The 19,508-nt window shown below is 44.0% G+C and overlaps 1 protein-coding gene across 2 annotated transcripts in view; it reads left to right on the top strand.

Moving 5' to 3' along the window:
- The window catches only part of LOC146648804 (cadherin-6-like), a 63,692-nt gene that overhangs the window by 6,025 nt on the left and 38,159 nt on the right, over window positions 1-19,508 (top strand). For both annotated transcript variants that reach the window (XM_085388250.1, XM_085388251.1), the window contains exons 2-5: window positions 824-1,163; window positions 14,994-15,288; window positions 15,363-15,482; window positions 19,086-19,259. In XM_085388250.1, the coding sequence (XP_085244376.1) occupies window positions 942-1,163; window positions 14,994-15,288; window positions 15,363-15,482; window positions 19,086-19,259 (811 nt within the window). In that variant the 5' untranslated portion in view covers window positions 824-941. The remainder of the gene's footprint in view (window positions 1-823; window positions 1,164-14,993; window positions 15,289-15,362; window positions 15,483-19,085; window positions 19,260-19,508) is intronic.

The raw sequence follows: 19,508 nt of genomic DNA, 5'->3' as shown, positions 1-19,508 counted from the left end.
CCAAGAACCTCGGCGGCTTCGCACTCTGCTGCTGATCACCTCAGTGCAAGCTCGACGTTATTGTAGTTTTGGTAGCTTCATCAGACATGATGAGTTGATTTTGGCTGTACAAATAATGAACAGAGTTGGTGAAATAGGAAAACCTTGGTGAAGTCCCACACCTACCAACAATGATTTTGACGGTTGTACAAGGAGCAGTGAGCTAAATATCCCACACTCCCAAAGCAAACTGAATGCTGTAAAATTCAGTTAAATGGGCTGATTTTTGATTGATTCATTTCAATTTCAAATAGTTAAAGTGCTGTGCAAAGGTCTTGAGCCACCTCTCAGGTCAAATGTAAGGATAGGTTATAAGGCTTTTTGTCAATTTAAACCAATAATTAGACCTGAGCATCCTGTTTACAGACAGAAGTTATTTTCAGATGAAGCACTAATTTCACACTTAGTGTTGTCACTGCACAGATCACCTGCTGGAAGTGAAAGCTTGGAAAGAAAAACACAATATGTGACTAAGAACTGTGTTTTTGCCATAACTAAGGCTTATGGGTGTACAGGCATTGAGCAGAGTACCGTGTGACCTCAGCATTTTCCCTGCGTAGTGAATGAGAGTGCAGTACATGCTGGAATAACAGGAACTCTGCTTTCACGCCTATGTTTGAAAATGTTAGCTGCAGACAGCGTTTGTTTCTGTTGTTTCTGCTCGTGTAACAAAATCCTGCACTCCCACATCGGGCCGTAAAGTGCCAAGAAGTTGATGAACTGCCCTCAGGATGAATGTTATTAAATGCAGAATTGACATTTGTTTGTATTTACTTATTTACAGATCCTTTCCACTGTCAGTCAAAACTGGAAGGACTATGACAGATAGACCCATCTGCCAGTTTGGAGTGAGCCAGCTGGGAAGATAGAACATTTGTGACTTCTACATCTCCATCACAAAGATGAGGAATATTATCCTGGGCATTGTTTGTCTCTGTATTTGCCTGACCCTTGATGATGCACTGGCTTTAAATGGACGGAGGACACACATAGCAGATGGAGAGGGAATAGAAGCAGCCATCAGAGGAGAGAAGTTGCTGAAACGAGTGAGGCGAGGCTGGATGTGGAACCAGTTTTTCCTGCAGGAGGAGTATACAGGCTCTGACTACCAGTATATTGGCAAGGTAAGATCTGTGCTTCCGTTAAGGTACACTCAGGATGACATATTCCCAAATTAAATGAAATTCTCTTAATTAGCAGAAAGCATAATGATTTACCACAGCTGATCACAGTGCAGTATCAGGGATACTGTACCAACTGTGTTGTTTCTTATTGTTGTTCTGGGTTCTCAATAATGACACTGTTACTTGAAGAGAAGGTATTTTATCGAACTGTAGTTCACATGTGTCACCTCGCCTCTGTCAGTGCGTCTTCCTTTTTTAAAACAATAACATTAAATAACATAGCTACTTTCACAAACCTAAACAGTCTCTTGTTTTTCTTACTTGTTAAACCAGGATTTGTCAATTTAATGTTAACAGCACAACTAGTTTTCAACAATCATGGTCAGTTCAACACTAGTAACCAAACATAGTGAAACTTACATAGATACTATGACATCATCTTCCAAACAGCATGCCAACACATTACATCTGGTCGATCATAGGTGGCTTCACTTGTCTTACAGATCTTCTCAGTGTTTGTTCTTGTGTATGCATAGGTGTTTCAGGTGATAGTGTCTCATGTGTGTGTTGGGGTTGTTCAGCAGCCTCCAACCTCTGCTCCACTACTACTGGTCCCTTAAGAAGATCTCGGCGATTTCTTCTCAGCATAGCTCCATCTTCTGTCTGAATGATGTATGATCGTGGTTGATCTTCCTTTAGAACTGTCGCTTTCTGTGCCATGTGTTGGATTTGTCTTTGAGTCTCACTTGATCCCCAGCATGCAGTTCAGGTAAGTTCTTAGTTCCTCTGTTATAATAGAACTTCTGCTTTGCTTTCTGTTGCTCCTTGAACTTCTTCACGCTGTTTCCCTCCTTTGTTTTAAGCAGATTATCCTGAATGGGCAGGTTTGATCTCAGGCGTCGTCCCATAAGAAGCTGTGCTGGTGACATACCACACTCAAGTGGCGTTGTGTTGTATACTAGCAGGCTTTTGTCTGTGAACACTTCACTTGACACACCGTGTCGTGCAAATACGGCTTTCATCGAAGTGATTACAGCCTCTGCTGTTGTCGTTTGCAGTCTACATACTTGTGGATACAAAGAGTAGCAGTCTGTGACCACAATATAGTCCTTTCCTCCAGACACAAAGAGGTCAGCCCCCACTTTCTGATATGGTCGGTCTCGCACTGGGTGTGGCTTTAGTGGCTCGGCAGGATTTCTTGCTTGATATGTCAGACATGTTGAACAGTTCGACACTTCATTTGTCACATCCTGATTAATCCGTGGCCAGTACATCACCTCACGTGCTCTCCTTTTTACATTTTTCCATGCCTAGATGCCCTGCGTGTATCTTTTTGAGCATCTCTCCTCGCAGGCTCTTTGGGATGACAATTTTACTTCCCTTGAACATCACATCATCCACTACAGACAGTTCTGCTCTGCAGTTCCAATACTCTTGAATAACAGGTGAGCAGTGTTGCTTACAGCTGGGACATCAATCTATGATGGTTTTGCGCAGTGCTTGTAATGATCCATCTTTGCTTGTCTCCGTTCTGATGAGCTCCATCTTCCCTTCTGCAACAGGAAGTGCACTTGCGACCATGCTCACATATGCTCTTGCATCATCCATCTTGGTGTTTGCTGGCTCATTCGGATCAACAGCTCGGGATAATGTGTCAGCTGTGTACATCAGCTTGCCAGGTGTGTACATCACGTTAAGCGTGTAACGTTGCAGCCGGATCATCATTCTTTGGATTCTCAGCGGACAGTCATTTAGTGGTTTTTGGAACAATGCTATCAGTGGCTTGTGGTCAGTTTCAACGCTGATGGCCTGCCCGGACACAAACTGGTGAAATCTCTCACAGGCGTATGTTATGCTGAGCAATCTGTGCATATCTTGTCTTTGCGTCTGTCATGGATCGCGATGCATATGCAACAGGCTGCCACTCATCATACTTCTGCAGAAGAACAGCTCCAAGCCCACTCTGTGATGCATCTGATGAGATCTTAATAGGTCTCATTGGATCATAAAACTTCAGAACTGGTTCTTTTGTAAGCCGCTTTTTCAAGGCACGCCATGCTTTCTCGTGTTCATGATTCCACTCCCATTCGATTCTCCTTTCAGTTAGCTGTCTCAGTTTCTGAGAGATTGGGTACGAATTTTCCCATGTAGTTTATCATGCCATTAAATCTCTGCACATCTTTCTTGCATTGCGGCCTCTGCATGTTTTCAATTGCAGACACCTTTTGAGGATCTGATCTGATGCCTTCACTGCTCAGGATATCTCCAACGAATGTCAGTTCCTTCGCCCCAAGCTGACATTTCTCTTTGTTCAGCTTCAGATTGGCTTTTCTGGTTGCTTCAAGAATATTTCTCAGTCTCATGTCATGTTCAGCTTTTGTGCTTCCCCACACAATGATGTCATCCATCGACGCGTCGACTCCTTCTAGGTGCTTATAGATCATGTGTATTGTCTTGTGATACACCTCAGGTGCTGAAGCAATGCCGAATGGCAGTCGCCGTAATCTGTTGCTGCCAAATGGGCTGTTGAACGTGCACAGTTTTGAACTTGCTTTGTCCAGCTTCAGTTGCCAAAATCCTGATGAAGTGTCTAGTTATTTGTCTGGTTATTTTTGTTACAGTTATTGCATCTCTTCCCATATGCTGGACATTTTTTAGGAGGATGTTGCAGTCCGCAGTGACCACAAGTCTTTTCTTTTCTGTCCCTGTTTGCTGGCTTTAATTGCATTTTTATTTCAGCAGCAGCACTCTCCTTATTGACTCTGTGTGTGTTCTTATTGACAGCATCCACTCTGCAGCTGTCACTAAGCAGTTCTTTAGCTTGTGCCCTCACTGTTTCAGCTGCTCTGCACAGTGTTAATGCTTTTTCCAGGTCAAGATTTTCCTCTCTCAGTAGCCTCTCTCTCAGACCGTTGTCTGGAGTCCCGCACACAAGTCTGTGTTTTATCAAAGAGTCTGTCAGTCCTCCAAATTCGCATGTTTTACTCCTGTTCTGCAGCTCTGTGACATACTGATCTATTGTCTCCCCTGTCTTCTGTACACATGTGAAGAATCTGTGCCTCTCAAATGTCACATTTCGAGCAGATCCCTCAGTACTGCTATATTTTAGTCCGCTACCTTTCTTCAAGTCCATCTTCTGACACCATGTCTTGTTTCTTTATGTTGTTGTGGGTTCTCAATAATGACACCGTTACTTGAAGAGAAGGTATTTTATCGAACTGTGGTTCACATATAAACAAACTTCACATCACAGTCCGCTCAGAGGTAACTCACTCTAGCTCTCTAGCTCCCCCTATAGTCTGGGTGTATTAACAACATAAAACCTGATACTAAGCAAATATGGATTTGCTGTTATCATTACGCCAACAGCTTTCATTTAAAATGTACTCACAGACTGACGATTGTTGGGCTCAGTTTCCAACTACATGGAATCTGTGCAAGGAAGTTTTAGTTTTAATGAAGGGAGATTGGTGAAACTGAAGGCCTGTCTGGCGTTTGGTTGTGCTGTCCCTGGCGTTGCCTGTCACGCCCCTTTTCCCTGGCATCTTCGTAGGCCGTCCTATGAGTGTCTGGTGCCGCTCGCTGGCTCTGGGCTGTTCCCGCCCGGCCGCTCCCTGCCTCCCTGTCCACGGCGGCGCGGAGTGAGTATGCAAAACCTGCGTTACGTTGCGCGAGCTTCAAAGTCTAGTGACTATTCAACTCCGGCCAAATTTGGCCTGGTAAACGCCAGATCGGTATCGAATAAGACTTTTATCCAATATTTTATCCAATATTTTTTGTCACACTACTTGGACTTTCTCTGCTTAACTGAGACGCGGATAACTGCTGCTGATTCCAGCGCCTTTGCAGAACTTTTGCCTTCGGACTGCTGCTATTTTAATGTCCCACGCAGATCTGGTCGAGGTGGAGGAGTAGCTACTATCTTCAGAGATCGCTACAAGTGCAAGCAGGTTTCATTGGAATTTTATTTTTCCAGTTTTGAACTGTTACTGTTTGAAATAGCCTGTTCTCCCCCTGTACGGTGCACAATAATATACAGGGCCCCAAAATACAGTAAAGACTTTATAAAGGAATTTGCTGCATTTCTAACTGAAGTCACGATAAAATATGACTCCTTTCTTATTGTCGGGGATTTCAATATTCATGTGTGCTGTCCAGATAAGCCCATGGTTAAAGACTTTTTGAATCTTACTGATTCTTTTAATTTACCGTATTTCCCGGACTACAAAGCGCACCTGAATATTAGCCGCACAAGCTAAAATCAGGGGAAAATCCTGTTTTGTACATACATTAGCCGCACCTGACTAAAAGCCGCAGGTGTTTCAATGTTGACTTATCATATGTAAGAGAATATGCACAAAGGGAATTGTCAGGAAAGAGATGGTTGTTTGGAGACATCACTTTTATTAATATTTTGAAAAACAAGTTATGGGTACATATTTGCACATGTAGTACATAACAATAACCTGCAGCACACCAGAAAAATAGATTCGGGCTACCTTTTAGGCTCAGGTGCAGTGACACGGCTTTAACAAGAAGAAAAGTCAGTCATTCACCATCTTTCTCTTCTTCCTGCGCTCTAAAACCACCAAAGTCCTCTTCTCCAGTGTCGGATACGAACAGGCTCAGGGTGGCTTCGTCATCCACTCTCCGCTTCTTTCCTTCGTTGTCACTTTCAAAACCAAAGAAATCCTCGTTGTCAGTGTCAGAGTCGAACACCCTCAGAAGGGCCGTGGCGGTGTCCTCCTCTCCATCATGCAGCAGTCCAGCCCTTCAAAATCCGTTGGTGATCGTGGATGTTTTCACACTTTTCCACGCTGTCAGAATCCACCGGTGGAGTTGGGCATAACTTGCTTTTCGCAAGTTTATCGCCGCTCATCATCCACGCTTCCCGCTGAACGCGTACCGCTACTTTGAAGTTTGTTTTTCGAGCTACTTCGTACGGCACTACGTTGCCTGGCGGACGGACATGTGACTAACATACCACTCTTGAACCCCGATCCTTCCGCCAGGCAACGTAGTGCCGTACAACAGCGGAACACACAAAACAAATCGTCTTACGATATGACAAAAATCATGGACAATCCATAGAAAAGCCGCACCTGACTAAAAGCCGCAGGGTTCAAAGCTTGTGCAAAAAGTAGCGGCTTATAGCCCGACAATTACGGTACATATGTAGTCCATGGTTAAAGACTTTTTGAATCTTACTGATTCTTTTAATTTAGTTCGATGTGTGTCTGCACCCACGCAACAGTGTGGCCACACTCTCGATCTGGTTTTAGCCCACTCATTGCCTGTTTTTAATCTGAAAGTCTCCGATCCTGTTTTCTCTGATCATATGCCGCTTCTGTTTGACATTTCTTTATCTAGAAATGAATTCAGGGGGCTTGTCCCTGCAAAGACATCTTGTTTGTTAAATTCTTCCACGGCAGCATGGTTCTCCACCTACTATAATCAGTTCTCCATTCCTGAGACACTCCAATACGTAGAGGAACTCAGTTTTTGGTTTCATACCACTTGTCAGACTGTCTTGGATATTGTCGCCCCTGTAAAAATTAAGCATCCTAAGACAAAGCTTGAACCCTGGTTGAACGATGAAACCCGTGCTGCGAGGCGTGAATGTCGTAGGGCTGAGCGGAGATGGAAAGAACATAACTTACAGGTCTCTTTACAAAGTTTAAGAGAGTGCTGGGCCTTATATCAGCTTACAATAAAAGAAGCAAAGCAGAAACACTTTGCAAACATTATTATGGTGAATTATCAGAAACCACACATATTGTTTAAGTCAATTGAGACTATTTTAAGCCCTCCCTCTGCTCTTAGTTTTGAGCCTTCACTTGAAATGTGTGAAAGGTTTCTGCACTTCTTTATAAACAAGGTAGCCTCGGCTAGGGCGCAGATTATTTTGCCCACATCTGACCCCTCTGATCTTCCAGTTTGCTCAGCTGTCTTTCAACAGTTTGAGTCGGTTACTCTTGCTCAGCTACAGGAGGTGGTGGATCATTTAAAGCCTGTAGGCTCACCTTATGATCCTATCCCTCCCCTTTTTCTGAAAGAAGTTTTTTCTACCATAGGTCCAACTATTTTAACCATTTTAAATAGCAGCCTTACTTCAGGTGTGGTTCCAAAGAATTTCAAAGATGCAATTGTGCAACCACTTCTTAAGAAACCTGGGCTAGATACAAACGCTGTTGAGAACTTTAGACCAATATCTAAGCTGCCCTTTTTATCTAAAGTCTTGGAAAAAATTGTATATGACCAATTGATCTCATACTTGAATGCACAAAATGTTCAGGAGATTTTTCAATCTGGTTTTAAAGCAGGCAGCACGGTAGCACGGTGGTTAGCACTGTTGCCGCACAGCAAGAAGGTCCTGAGTTCAATTCCAACATCAGGCCGGGGTCTTTCTGTGTGGAGTTTGCATGTTCTCCCCGTGTTTGCGTGGGTTCTCTCCGGGTACTCCGGCTTCCTCCCACCGTCCAAAAACATGCAGCTTGTGGGGATAGGTTAATTGGAAAATCCAAATTGCCATTAGGAGTGAATGTGAGTGCGAATGGTTGTCTGTCCCTGTGTGTTGGCCCTGCGACAGACTGGCGACCTGTCCAGGGTGTACCCCGCCTCTCGCCCTGGACAGCTGGGATAGGCTCCAGCGCCCCTGCGACCCTGAAAAGGATAAGTGGAAGCGAATTGATGGATGGATGGGTTTTAAAGCAATGCATAGCACTTTTAAGAATTTTTAATGATATATTTTTATCATGTGATTCTGGTGAAAGTGTCATTCTTATTTTACTCGATTTAACTGCTGCATTTGACACTGTAGACCATGAAATTTTAATCTCACGTTTGGAGCAGTGTGTCAGTATAACAGGTGTGGCTCTGAAATGGTTCAGGTCTTACTTAACAAACCGAACCTTTTCAGTTCGCTTAGGAAATTGTGAGTCCTCCCGAGCTCCGTTGTCTCATGGAGTACCACAGGGTTCCATTCTGGGCCCTATCCTGTTTTCACTTTATTTACTTCCATTGGGCTCAATTTTTAGAAAACACAGACTCTCGTTTCACTGTTATGCAGATGACTGCCAGATTTATGTTCCTCTTAAAAAGAAAGATGGGTCGTCTGTAAATCGTTTACAAACATGTCTGGAGGACGTCAAGTCGTGGTTGGCGCTAAACTTTCTTTGTTTTAATGATTCTAAAACTGAAGTAATGGTGTTCAGACCTGCCTCCACTGCTGTTCCGTATGTTGATTTGCAATCCCTGAAATCATTCTGTAAACCAGAGATTGTTAATCTGGGTTTTAAAATGGATCCTGAGCTTAAGCTTGAAAGCCAGATCGGGTTGGTTGTAAGGTCTAGTTTCTTTCATCTGAGGCAACTGGCCAAAATTAAGCACTTTCTTACGAGACAGCAATTTGAAATAGTAATCCACGCTTTTGTAACCGTTCGGCTGGATTACTGTAATTCTCTTTATTTTGGGGTGAGTCGATCTTCTGTTTTTCGACTGCAGTTAGTCCAGAATGCTGCTGCACGCCTTTTAACTGGCACTCGTAGATACGAGCATATCACCCCAGTTTTATATTCACTTCATTGGCTGCCCGTGCAGTTTAGGATCCATTTTAAGCTGCTTTTATTTGTTTTTAAATGTTTGTCCAATGCTGCCCCTCTGTACCTCTCTGAGCTTCTTCATCCATACATACCTTCCCGGTCCCTCAGGTCGGCAGACCAGCTCCTCCTGAGCGTGCCCAGGACTAATCGTGAGCTCAGAGGGGATCGGGCGTTTGCTGTGGCAGCACCAAAATTGTGGAACGAGTTGCCTTTACATGTTAGACAGGTCAGATGTCCTCTCTCCATCAGAGAGGACAGATGGTTCGAAAGAGGAGTGAAAGAAGCCATCTATGTCCACTGTGAGCGACCATCTTTGAACAGAGGCGGGGGTTTACGACACCAACTCTCTGCCATCTATAATCCAGTTTTGAGATCCCTTCCCAGACGCCTTAATGCCCACTCACATCCTGGGCCATCTGACCTCAGGAATTCGCATGATAAGGTGGGGCCAGGTTTCACAATGAGCACACCCGAAACTCTGGCTGATTGGGACTAGGGCTGCCACGATTAGTCGACTAGTCACGATTACGTCGACTATCAAAAACGTCGACGACTAATTTAATAGTCGACGCGTCGTTTGAAGCTTTGTAAGATCACAAAAGACGCAGGAATAAGTAGTAAGATTTAAGAGTGTAATAATGGACTGAAACAGAAGATGGCAGCACTGCATGTTCAAGGATGCCAGCTGCCGTTAAACACCAAAGAAGAAGAAACTGTGTCCCAGAATTCATAGCGCGGCCCATCGCGGCCCTGCTTAGTTTCCAACAATGGCGGCAGCTAGTTAGTTTTAATATTATTCTTATTATTCTTTCTGGGTCACAAAATAAACGTTTAACATATTTTCAGGCGAGAATGTAGCTGTGTAAACCTCAAATATCTGCTCAGTTTATCAGGACACCACATATTTTCAAAAGTGCTCCGACGTTTTCGGAGGTATCTGTTACCCACTAGCTCAATAGCTAGCCGGGGGCTAGGTCACTAGAGCCGTGAGAACACCGGACTCCCAGCAGATCATTTTCAAACCCACCGCCGTCTTTCACTACTCAGGTTAAACATGATATATAAGTCACTTAGATAACTTAAAAATGTTGTTTGGCTTTTTTCAGTGTTTTATTTGTTCCTGAGTAAATCTGTTTGGATGAGATTAAAGTTATAGTTTTTACACAGCTGAATAAACGTCAAGCAGACAGCTGATTATCAGAAGTGTGAGAATCTACTCCGGTGTCCTGTTATATTTTAGATAGCAAGGAGTTTATTAAACTCCACCCAAACAATCTGCAAATTTCATTAAAATTTAATAAACTATCATCTTGTCTTTATTTTTAGTTAGCACATACCTTAAACACTTAAAGCTGTAAGCTAATGATAGTTATATAAGAGCAGATGCTGCTGGTGCAATAAGCTGTATGGTTTATGTTCAATGGATGATGATCTGATTAGTCGACAGATCGCAAAAGTAATCGCTGACTAGTCGACTATCAAAATAATCGTTTGTAGCAGCCCTAATTGGGACCCACGCCCAGTTTCACACCTTGGCTCAGGTGATTAGAGGATCATCAGGGGGTCCTTTTGTCCCTCTGAGGGGGGAAACTCCCACTAGGTTTATATCCGGGACTCTCCACCATTTGACCTTAGAACTGAAGAAGCTTCTCGGATGAGAGGTGAAACGTCTTCAAGCAACTTAAAGAAGTCCAGACACTTTTCTTTGCAAGCTCCTTTGAACACGTAAGCTAAGACTCTAAAAAAAAAATAGCATTTGTTCAGCTTTTAGTTTCGCCATTTGTTGATTCACTTGAAGAGCAAGTAACGTAACGTAACATGGGTCAAGTGATCAGTTTGATATCAATCTTTCGTGATGCACCGTCATATTTACATTATTTGTATGGTACGAATGATTTGCTTTGGTACCTGGTCAAACTTAAGCTCTCCTTAGTATGGCTGGCTCCGTTTCTCCAACAGCGCACTCACAGGCAGCAGCTGCCCCGCCCCCTCGCTCAGTCGCTTAGTGCCTGAGCTCGGATCATACCAATATCAGGGGGGATTCACGCACAGTCGTAAATTCCCACAGTGTGCACTATAAGGTGCCTAAGAAATACAGCAAGCTGTCCATACCTGAGGCCTTGGAAACTGCCAAGCAAAGACTCACAGCCTTGGCCAGCCGCTTGAGGAGGTACACCAGAGAGATAGAAGGCAGGAGAATAAACCAGCTGTTCTCCACAGAACCAGCAAAGGTGTACTCTCAGTGGCAAGGGAACAATAAGAGAACAGCACCACCAAGGCTGGAGACGGAGCAATACTGGAAGAGCATATGGGAGAAGGATGCAACCCATAACGGCAATGCTCAGTGGCTAGTGGATCTGAGGGCAGACCACAGCGACCTCCCTGAACAGGGTCCAGTAACCATCACAGTGGCAGATATCCAAGAAAGGGTCTCCAGTATGAAGAGTTGGACAGCACCAGGGCCCGACATGGTTCACGCCTACTGGCTGAAGAAGCTGACTGCACTCCACGAGCGTCTGGCAGCACAAATGAACCAGCTGCTAGTTAACGAGAGACACCCGGAATGGCTAACCGAAGGTCGGACGGTCCTGATCCCCAAGGACCCCAAGAAGGGAGCGGTCCCCTCCAACTACCGACCAATAACCTGCCTCAGTACTACATGGAAGCTCCTGTCAGGCATCATATCGGCTAAGATGAACAGGCACATGGGTCAATACATGAGCGGGACACAGAAAGGAATTGGCAAGAATACCAGAGGCGCAAAACACCAGCTACTGGTAGACAGAACAATCAGCCGAGACTGCAAGACCAGACTGACAAACCTGTGCACTGCCTGGATTGATTACAAGAAGGCCTATGACTCAATGCCACACAGCTGGATACTGGAATGCCTAGAATTGTACAAGATCAATGGGACCCTAAGAGCCTTCATCAGGAACTCAATGGGGATGTGGCGTACAACACTAGAGGCCAACTCCAAGCCCATAGCACAAGTCACCATCAAGTGTGGGATCTACCAATCAGATGCTCTGTCCCCACTGCTGTTCTGCATAGGCCTGAACCCCCTCAGTGAGATCATTAACAAGACTGGCTACGGATACCGACTACGGAACGGAGCAGTTGTCAGCCACCTCCTGTACATGGATGACATCAAGCTGTATGCCAAGAGTGAACGAGACATCGATTTACTGATCCACACTACCAGGCTATACAGCAATGACATTGGAATGTCGTTCGGACTGGAGAAGTGTAGTCGGATGGTAACAAAGAGAGGGAAGGTAGTCAGAACTGAGGGGATTGAACTACCAGAAGGCAACATTGCAGACATAGAGGACAGTTACAAGTACTTGGGGATCCCGCAGGCAAATGGGAACCATGAAGAGGCCGCTAGAAAGGCTGCAACCACCAAGTACCTGCAGAGGGTCAGGCAAGTCCTGAGGAGTCAGCTGAATGGTAAGAACAAGATCCGGGCCATCAACACGTACGCCCTGCCCGTGATCAGGTACCCTGCTGGGGTAATAGGCTGGCCAAAGGAGGAGATAGAAGCCACTGACATAAAGACAAGAAAGCTCCTTACCATGCATGGAGGGTTTCACCCCAAGTCCAGCACCCTGAGGCTGTACGCTAAGCGGAAGGAAGGGGGCCGGGGACTGGTGAGTGTCAGCACCACAGTCCAGGATGAGACAACGAACATCCAAGAATACATTGGGAAGATGGCCCCAACTGACCGAGTGCTCAGTGAATACCTCAGGCAGCAGAAACCCAAGAAAGAGGAGGGAAACGAGGAACCATCATGGAAGGACAGGCCCCTGCACGGTATGTACCACCGGCAGATAGAGGAGGTGGCTGATATCCAGAAATCCTACCAGTGGCTGGACAAAGCTGGACTGAAAGACAGCACAGAGGCACTAATCATGGCAGCACAAGAACAAGCTCTGAGCACAAGATCCATAGAGGCTGGGGTCTATCACACCAGGCAAGACCCCAGGTGCAGGCTGTGTAAAGATGCCCCAGAGACAATCCAGCACATAACAGCAGGGTGCAAGATGCTAGCAGGCAAGGCATACATGGAACACCATAACCAAGTGGCCGGCATAGTGTACAGGAACATCTGTGCCGAGTATAACCTGGAAGTCCCGAGGTCAAAATGGGAGATGCCCCCAAGGGTGGTGAAGAATGACCGAGCTAAGATCCTGTGGGACTTCCAGATACAGACGGACAAAATGGTGGTGGCTAACCAACCGGACATAGTGGTGGTAGACAAACAGAAGAAGACGGCTGTAGTGATCGATGTAGCGGTTCCGAATGACAGCAATATCAGGAAGAAGGAACACGAGAAGCTGGAGAAATACCAAGGGCTCAGAGAAGAGCTCGAGAAGATGTGGAGGGTGAAGGTAACGGTGGTCCCCGTGGTAATCGGAGCACTAGGTGCGGTGACTCCCAAGCTAGGCGAGTGGCTCCAGCAGATCCCGGCAACAACATCGGAGATCTCTGTCCAGAAGAGCGCAGTCCTGGGAACAGCTAAGATACTGCGCAGGACCCTCAAGCTCCCAGGCCTCTGGTAGAGGACCCGAGCTTGAAGGATAAACCGCCCGCAGGGGCGTGCTGGGTGTTTTATATATATATATATACATACATACATACACACACACACACACACACACACACACACACACACACACACACACACACACACACACACACACACACACATATACATTAAGGACAACCTGGAGAAAGTTTATGCGTACTGGAAGTGCGTCGTTTGGTCAGATGAGATGAAACTAGAGCTTATTGGTCCTACAGATGTTTGGAGAAGGAACCCTAAGAACACACACACTGAAAGGCGGTGATGGGAGTGCTGTGGGGATGCTTCAGTGTGTCTTGAACTGGGAATCTTGTCACAGTGGAAGGATTCATGAAGAAAGAATGATATGTGAAAACAAAGTAAATCACTTTGTCTTCCAACATGACAACAACACAAAACATACATTGCTCCTGGTTAAGAACTACCTCCAGAACACCAAGGTGAGCGTCACTGACAAAGCCCTGAAAGTCTGTGGGGTGAACTGTAGACCGAGGTGAATGTCAGAAGACTTGGAGAACCTTAAAGAAAATTCAGCGGTGGGTGAATGCTTTAAGAAGTAACTTATTACCACATACAGAATCATAATCCATCATTTAGCAGGTGGTTAAACCTCACATAAATATCACCACATATGATCACAGCTGCCTCTCTCTAACACACACTCCCACAGTCATATACTCTTAATCAAAGGCTTCACCCAAACACATGGCCTGAGGCAGTAAAGCAGGAATGGGGGGATGAAAGGTGGACAGCGAGCCACTTCAGCTCAAGAGCTACAAATAAAGATGAGAGGCAAGTGAGAGAGAGGAAAAACAGGAGAGATGGGTTATTGCTGTGGGTAAGAGTGCAAAGGTACTCCTTCAGGCACAACACACTCTTATTTTCAGCTGACTGTCTGCCTTCAGAAGATTCTTGTTTTGCTTCCCGGTGTGGAGTTCACGCTCGGTCTTTCTGCTTTTGCTCTGTTTGCCTTTTGTAAACCTGTCACTGTTACCACCAGACCTGTCTATCTTCTTGTTCCTTCATCTGCAGAAATGTTTTTAGAGACAGGATTATGAAAGAGAGTATGTTGAAAAGCTTATATTACGAAAAAAGCAAGCAATAAAAGATTGTAAAAAGCTTTTTCTCAAGGAATCTCCCACCATCTTTGCTTTTGGAGAACTGTCTCATTTAAGTTGAGGGTTTCTTCAGATACCATGTCTCTCTCTTACAATCTCTCCAGTCTCAGTGCTGGTCACATGGTGTGGGCTATTTTCTCACTCTCTGATAGGGTGAGAAACTCTAAACTGCTCACAGGTGATGCTGGCTCTGCAAACAGCTTGACATCCCACCTCAACCCCTGCTTACTTTACCTGCTTAAGGTAAGAAGCTTTCTACCTGTGGGCATAGGTAGAACACTGAAGACAGGATCCTTTGTTCAGCTGTTACTAAATGTATTAAATGATCTTAATAAAGAAAAAAATCACTCAAAATAAAATGTGCTTTCATTATTTTCATTATTTTGTAGATTGGGAATGCAACCTCACCTCAGTGTCCTGAAGTGGAAAGAGTTGACTGTATGAGCAGCTAGTGTCTGTCTGGTATGTTAAATAACTCAACCATCAGTTGACGACTTCTTCACTTGGGTATGTCCACCTGCAGCTCCAGTCAGACCAGGACCATGGCGATGGCTCAGTGAAGTACGTTCTTTCTGGCGAGGGGGCTGGCACCATCTTTGTCATTGATGAGAATAACGGCGATCTGCACGCCACGCGCCGCCTTGATCGAGAGGAGAAGGCCTTTTATGTCCTCAAAGCCACAGTGGTCAACAAGTGGACGGGTCAAAAACTGGAGCCAGAGACCGAGTTCATCATCAAACTCCACGACATCAATGACAACGAACCAAAGTTCAGCAAAGAGGTGTACACTGCCAGTGTTCCTGAGAGGTCTGATATTGGTAAGGACCTCTCTCACTGCACTTTTCTGCTTTTTGTTTTCTCAGTAACAGTCGTGGTAATGCAACTCTTTCAGGTACATCGGTCACCCAGGTGACAGCTACAGATGCTGATGACACAATGTATGGGAACAGTGCCAAACTGGTCTACAGCATCAGTCAAGGACACCCATACTTCTCTGTGGAGCCAAACACTGGTATGTTTGACAGACATCGAGTACTTGATGATACCAGTCGTGACAAAAGCATAACTTTTTGTAAAACGTGTCTTTAGAGAACAAATTATTACATCATATAGTCAGATTCTCAAAACCTTTTGCTGCTCCGTCATGAATCAGAATGATGACTGTATTTCAAGAATTGACTCAAACTGGAAAAGCCGTTGCTGCCTTTACCTTTTTATAGAGCTGACCAATCCACTGCAATTGTTGTCTGGTCCATTCACTGGACCTGCTGCTGCCATAGCCTGCAGCCTCGCTCCTTAGGCTTGAAACCCATTAACATTGGTTAACATTGGCTGCACACCCAGCAATCAGCCTAGTTTCACGATACATTCCTCACCTATGAGACTGGAAACTTAAAGAAGTCCAGTTGCTCCCTGGACTAACATGACCTGGATGACTGAGGCCCTACACAGACATGGAAGGATCATTATCGGCTTCCTGTAGCTCCCCTCGTCTCCAGATTGGTGTGGACTACTCGTACAAAATTAGAACTAAAAGTGCGTAAATGGGTCATTTAAATGGAAAGTAGGAGGAAGTTTGAATTGAAGCAGGACGACTTTTCATAAAATGTCCGTGTGTTCCTTTAAGATAGTCTTTAATGCTAAACTAAATAGGCTAATTGTAGCACATGAAACTGATCTCATGCCTGTGACACGTGAGGGACACATCCCATAATGTCACACTGCTGACGGTGTGTAACCAAAGCCGTGGACTAATTTCACAGGATTTCACTCTTACATGCACATTTTAATGAGGTTCTTGCACGACACTGTAAAGTTTGGTCTGATACAAAGATATAAAATATACACCTATTGTGCAATGTTACTGAGAGGAAAGGCAGATCGGATCGACCTGCTAATTCTTAAAAGGCTCAGAAAGAAATATTTGCAGTGACAGGCACACTATTATGTGAGCATGCAGCTAAAGAACTTCTTAATTAGAGACATTTGTGGTGTATTTCATAATGGGATCAGTAACTTTCACCTGTCTGTAAGTAAGAACTGATAAATGTGAGAAAGCTGATACATTTGCGGGGTTTTTACTTTTCAAAGGTAAAGTGCAGTGAGGTGACTGTTGTGATTCAGAGAGATATAAATAGACTATGTGAGTCCTGTCACACTTGCCCCGACTGTCAGATGTGGACTGGCCATTAAAACATTTGGGGATTTGTCTTCTGGGCCTTCTTCACGAGCTCTGACATTATACAAGCTTTACACAGACATGCCACATGTCGTCTTAGCTGTGGACACGAGCTGTGTAAAAAGAGCTGCCATCACAATTAAGATGAGTGAGTGGGTGGGTGCGGGTCATGTCCAAATACTGATACTTTATATCCTCATAAATTCAACATAATGGTTCAAAATCAGTCTTAAGTGACAGAATGTGGAGAATGAAAATGTGCTAAATGTGAAAAAGTCACTAAGGAGCAACATGTCTACAGAAGAGTCATCAGAATCATTTTAGTAGAATTATTGGAGCATCAAAACCCACACAACAGGTGCACAGATCAATATTTATGGACAGACTTAGATTTTAGGAACAATGACATATTACATTACTTGTTTAGACCACAATAACAAATAATTTCTGTAAAGTGTTCAGATATAAATGAGTGAAATAACATTTAAACCTGATCTAAGCTGATCAATTTTCTTCTCTGGTTTCCTCATCATTATTTTCCATATCATAATATAAACATGTGCTAACACTCAATAACAGGAATAAAAAGTGCTCAGGTGATTCTTTTGCTTTCTGCAGGCACAAACGTGGACAGCTGCAGATAACACAAACAGTCCAAATGAACACATCGTGTGTTTTGTTAAATGAATGGTACAGGAATCATAGTCTGGATGTGGTCGTTATTTTCTTCTCTTTCTAGGATGTTCTTCACAGTGTGAATCAAAAGGTTCTCAGGGAGCTTATGATGAGCGTGTTTGTTGCAGCTTCATATCATAAATTTAGACAATACATCTTTTTTTTCAGTAAAAATAAAAAAAGAACTACCATTGAAAACTCAGTGCAACTTCTCTTTGCACGTTTTTGTGCCTCCCACATCAGATAAAGACGACAGTTACATATATGATTTTATCGTTTCCATTTAAAGATGGAAAATGTGCACTGGAACACTGCAGTACCAGTTTAGCTATAATGAGTATGCTAGCAAGCTTACAGTGTGACATATTCAGGTAAGAGACTTTAACCAAAGAGGAAGACTCATTTCAGTATTAGTCTAATAAGGTAGTGTTCACAGCTTTAACTTTAACCATCAAACACACTCACTGTACTGACGAATACTGCAGTTCGGGGTGTCTCTCTGTCTGAGATTCACCCGTGCCGCACGTTATCAATCTCAAGTGTCTCAGTGTTGTTTACTCACCTGACTGTTTGTTAACTGTAAATCTCTGACACTGTACTAGTACAACACTGAGAGCCAAAAACCTGACGAAAAATCAAAAGATCGTGTTTCAAAGTGCCACAGATTAAAGGTGAACTTTGTCACTATCACATCACCTTAGTGCCAGTTTAAAGTCTTGAAGCTGACCATTTTATGGGTCCCCATTTTAGCTTTCTGTAGGCAAACATAAAAAATGTGATGGATATGACTATAAAACCGAGGAATACACCGATATGGTCCCACAGTCAAGCGTACCCTAATGCACATGTGGATGCAGCCACAGGAGTCCCCTGCTGGTCATTACAAAGAATTGAGGCTAAATGTCTCACTTTTTCCCACATATAGAACTGGTGACATTAATCTTAAACTTTGTAGATCTCCAGTAAACAACTTCCTGTTTTGACCCGTGTACACTGATGTTTCTGTAAATCCAGATGTCAGCTTAAAAGATTTAAAGCTGGGTTTAGAGAACTTGTCAGATAATAAGTCCTGTAATATGATTGATTTCAGCTCTAACTAATTGTCTATTGACTTAAAAAAAGGTGTCAGGTTTCGCAGTGTGGCAGACAGGGTGAGACCCAAACACACAAGCATAAACTTAAATATAACTTTATTACTGAACTTAAGGAATCAAAATGCATAAGACAAAATAGCTTAGGTGAGACTCAAAACCGTTAACTCATAGACTAGGCTCTAGCACGTGACCACAGAACACACAATGCACACGGGAAGACTGAGACAATAAATACACAGGAGAGTGAAGTGGACACAGCAGGGACAAATCAGGAGTAACAAGACAGAAGAAGCAAAACTGAACATAATGCACACAGGGCAAGGAAGTGTCAAAATAAAACAGGAAATAAACACTGAAATCAAGACCACTTAACAGGGACAATGCTTGTGGAGCTCAAACATGTGCCTAAAGACCCATAAAACAGGGAACACAGAACTATAATAGAAAATCAATCAAAAAAACCCCAAATATCCTAAAAACTCAGATCATGACCAAAGGAAAATTGTTGTGCCACAGATGGTTGGTTTGTTTCTCCTCCACCCAAAACAGGAATGAAAATAAAGCCATATTACATCTGAAGACGTGCATATTAATTCACACCAGCAACACGTCAGCACGATGATGAAAAACAAAATGACTGAACATTACAGTTTTGTTTTTTGTTCAGGTGTGATCCGGACAGCCCTGGGTCCTGGTGACATGGACCGTGAGCAGAGGGAGCACTACCAGGTGGTGATCGAAGCCAAGGACATGGGTGGACAGAGAGGAGGCCTCACTGGGAGCACTGTGGTTAAAATCACTCTCACTGACGTCAACGACAACCCTCCCCACTTCACTCAGAGTAAGACAGCAGCACAGACGAAGCACAGTGTGTATACGAGTGATGAAACACACACAGCTATTAATTATACTCAGTTCAGTTTTATTTCTAATCAGCAACAACAGCTTTCTCAAGGCTCTTTATATTGTAAGGGAAAGGAAAATAATACAAGGAAACAATACAAAGAAAAGAGAGAAAACCCCAACAATCATATGACATCCTTTGAGCAAGCACTTTGGTGACAGCGGGATCGAAATAAACGTCCTTTAA

Source organism: Rhamphochromis longiceps, linkage group LG18 (genome assembly GCF_057381845.1).
Source record: "Rhamphochromis longiceps isolate RC_006_pf linkage group LG18, R_longiceps_female_GT1.1, whole genome shotgun sequence".
NCBI classification, from domain to species: Eukaryota; Metazoa; Chordata; class Actinopteri; order Cichliformes; family Cichlidae; genus Rhamphochromis; species Rhamphochromis longiceps.
The sequence above is the reverse complement of the archived record's forward strand: the minus strand, read 5'-3'. Positions and strand labels throughout refer to the sequence as shown.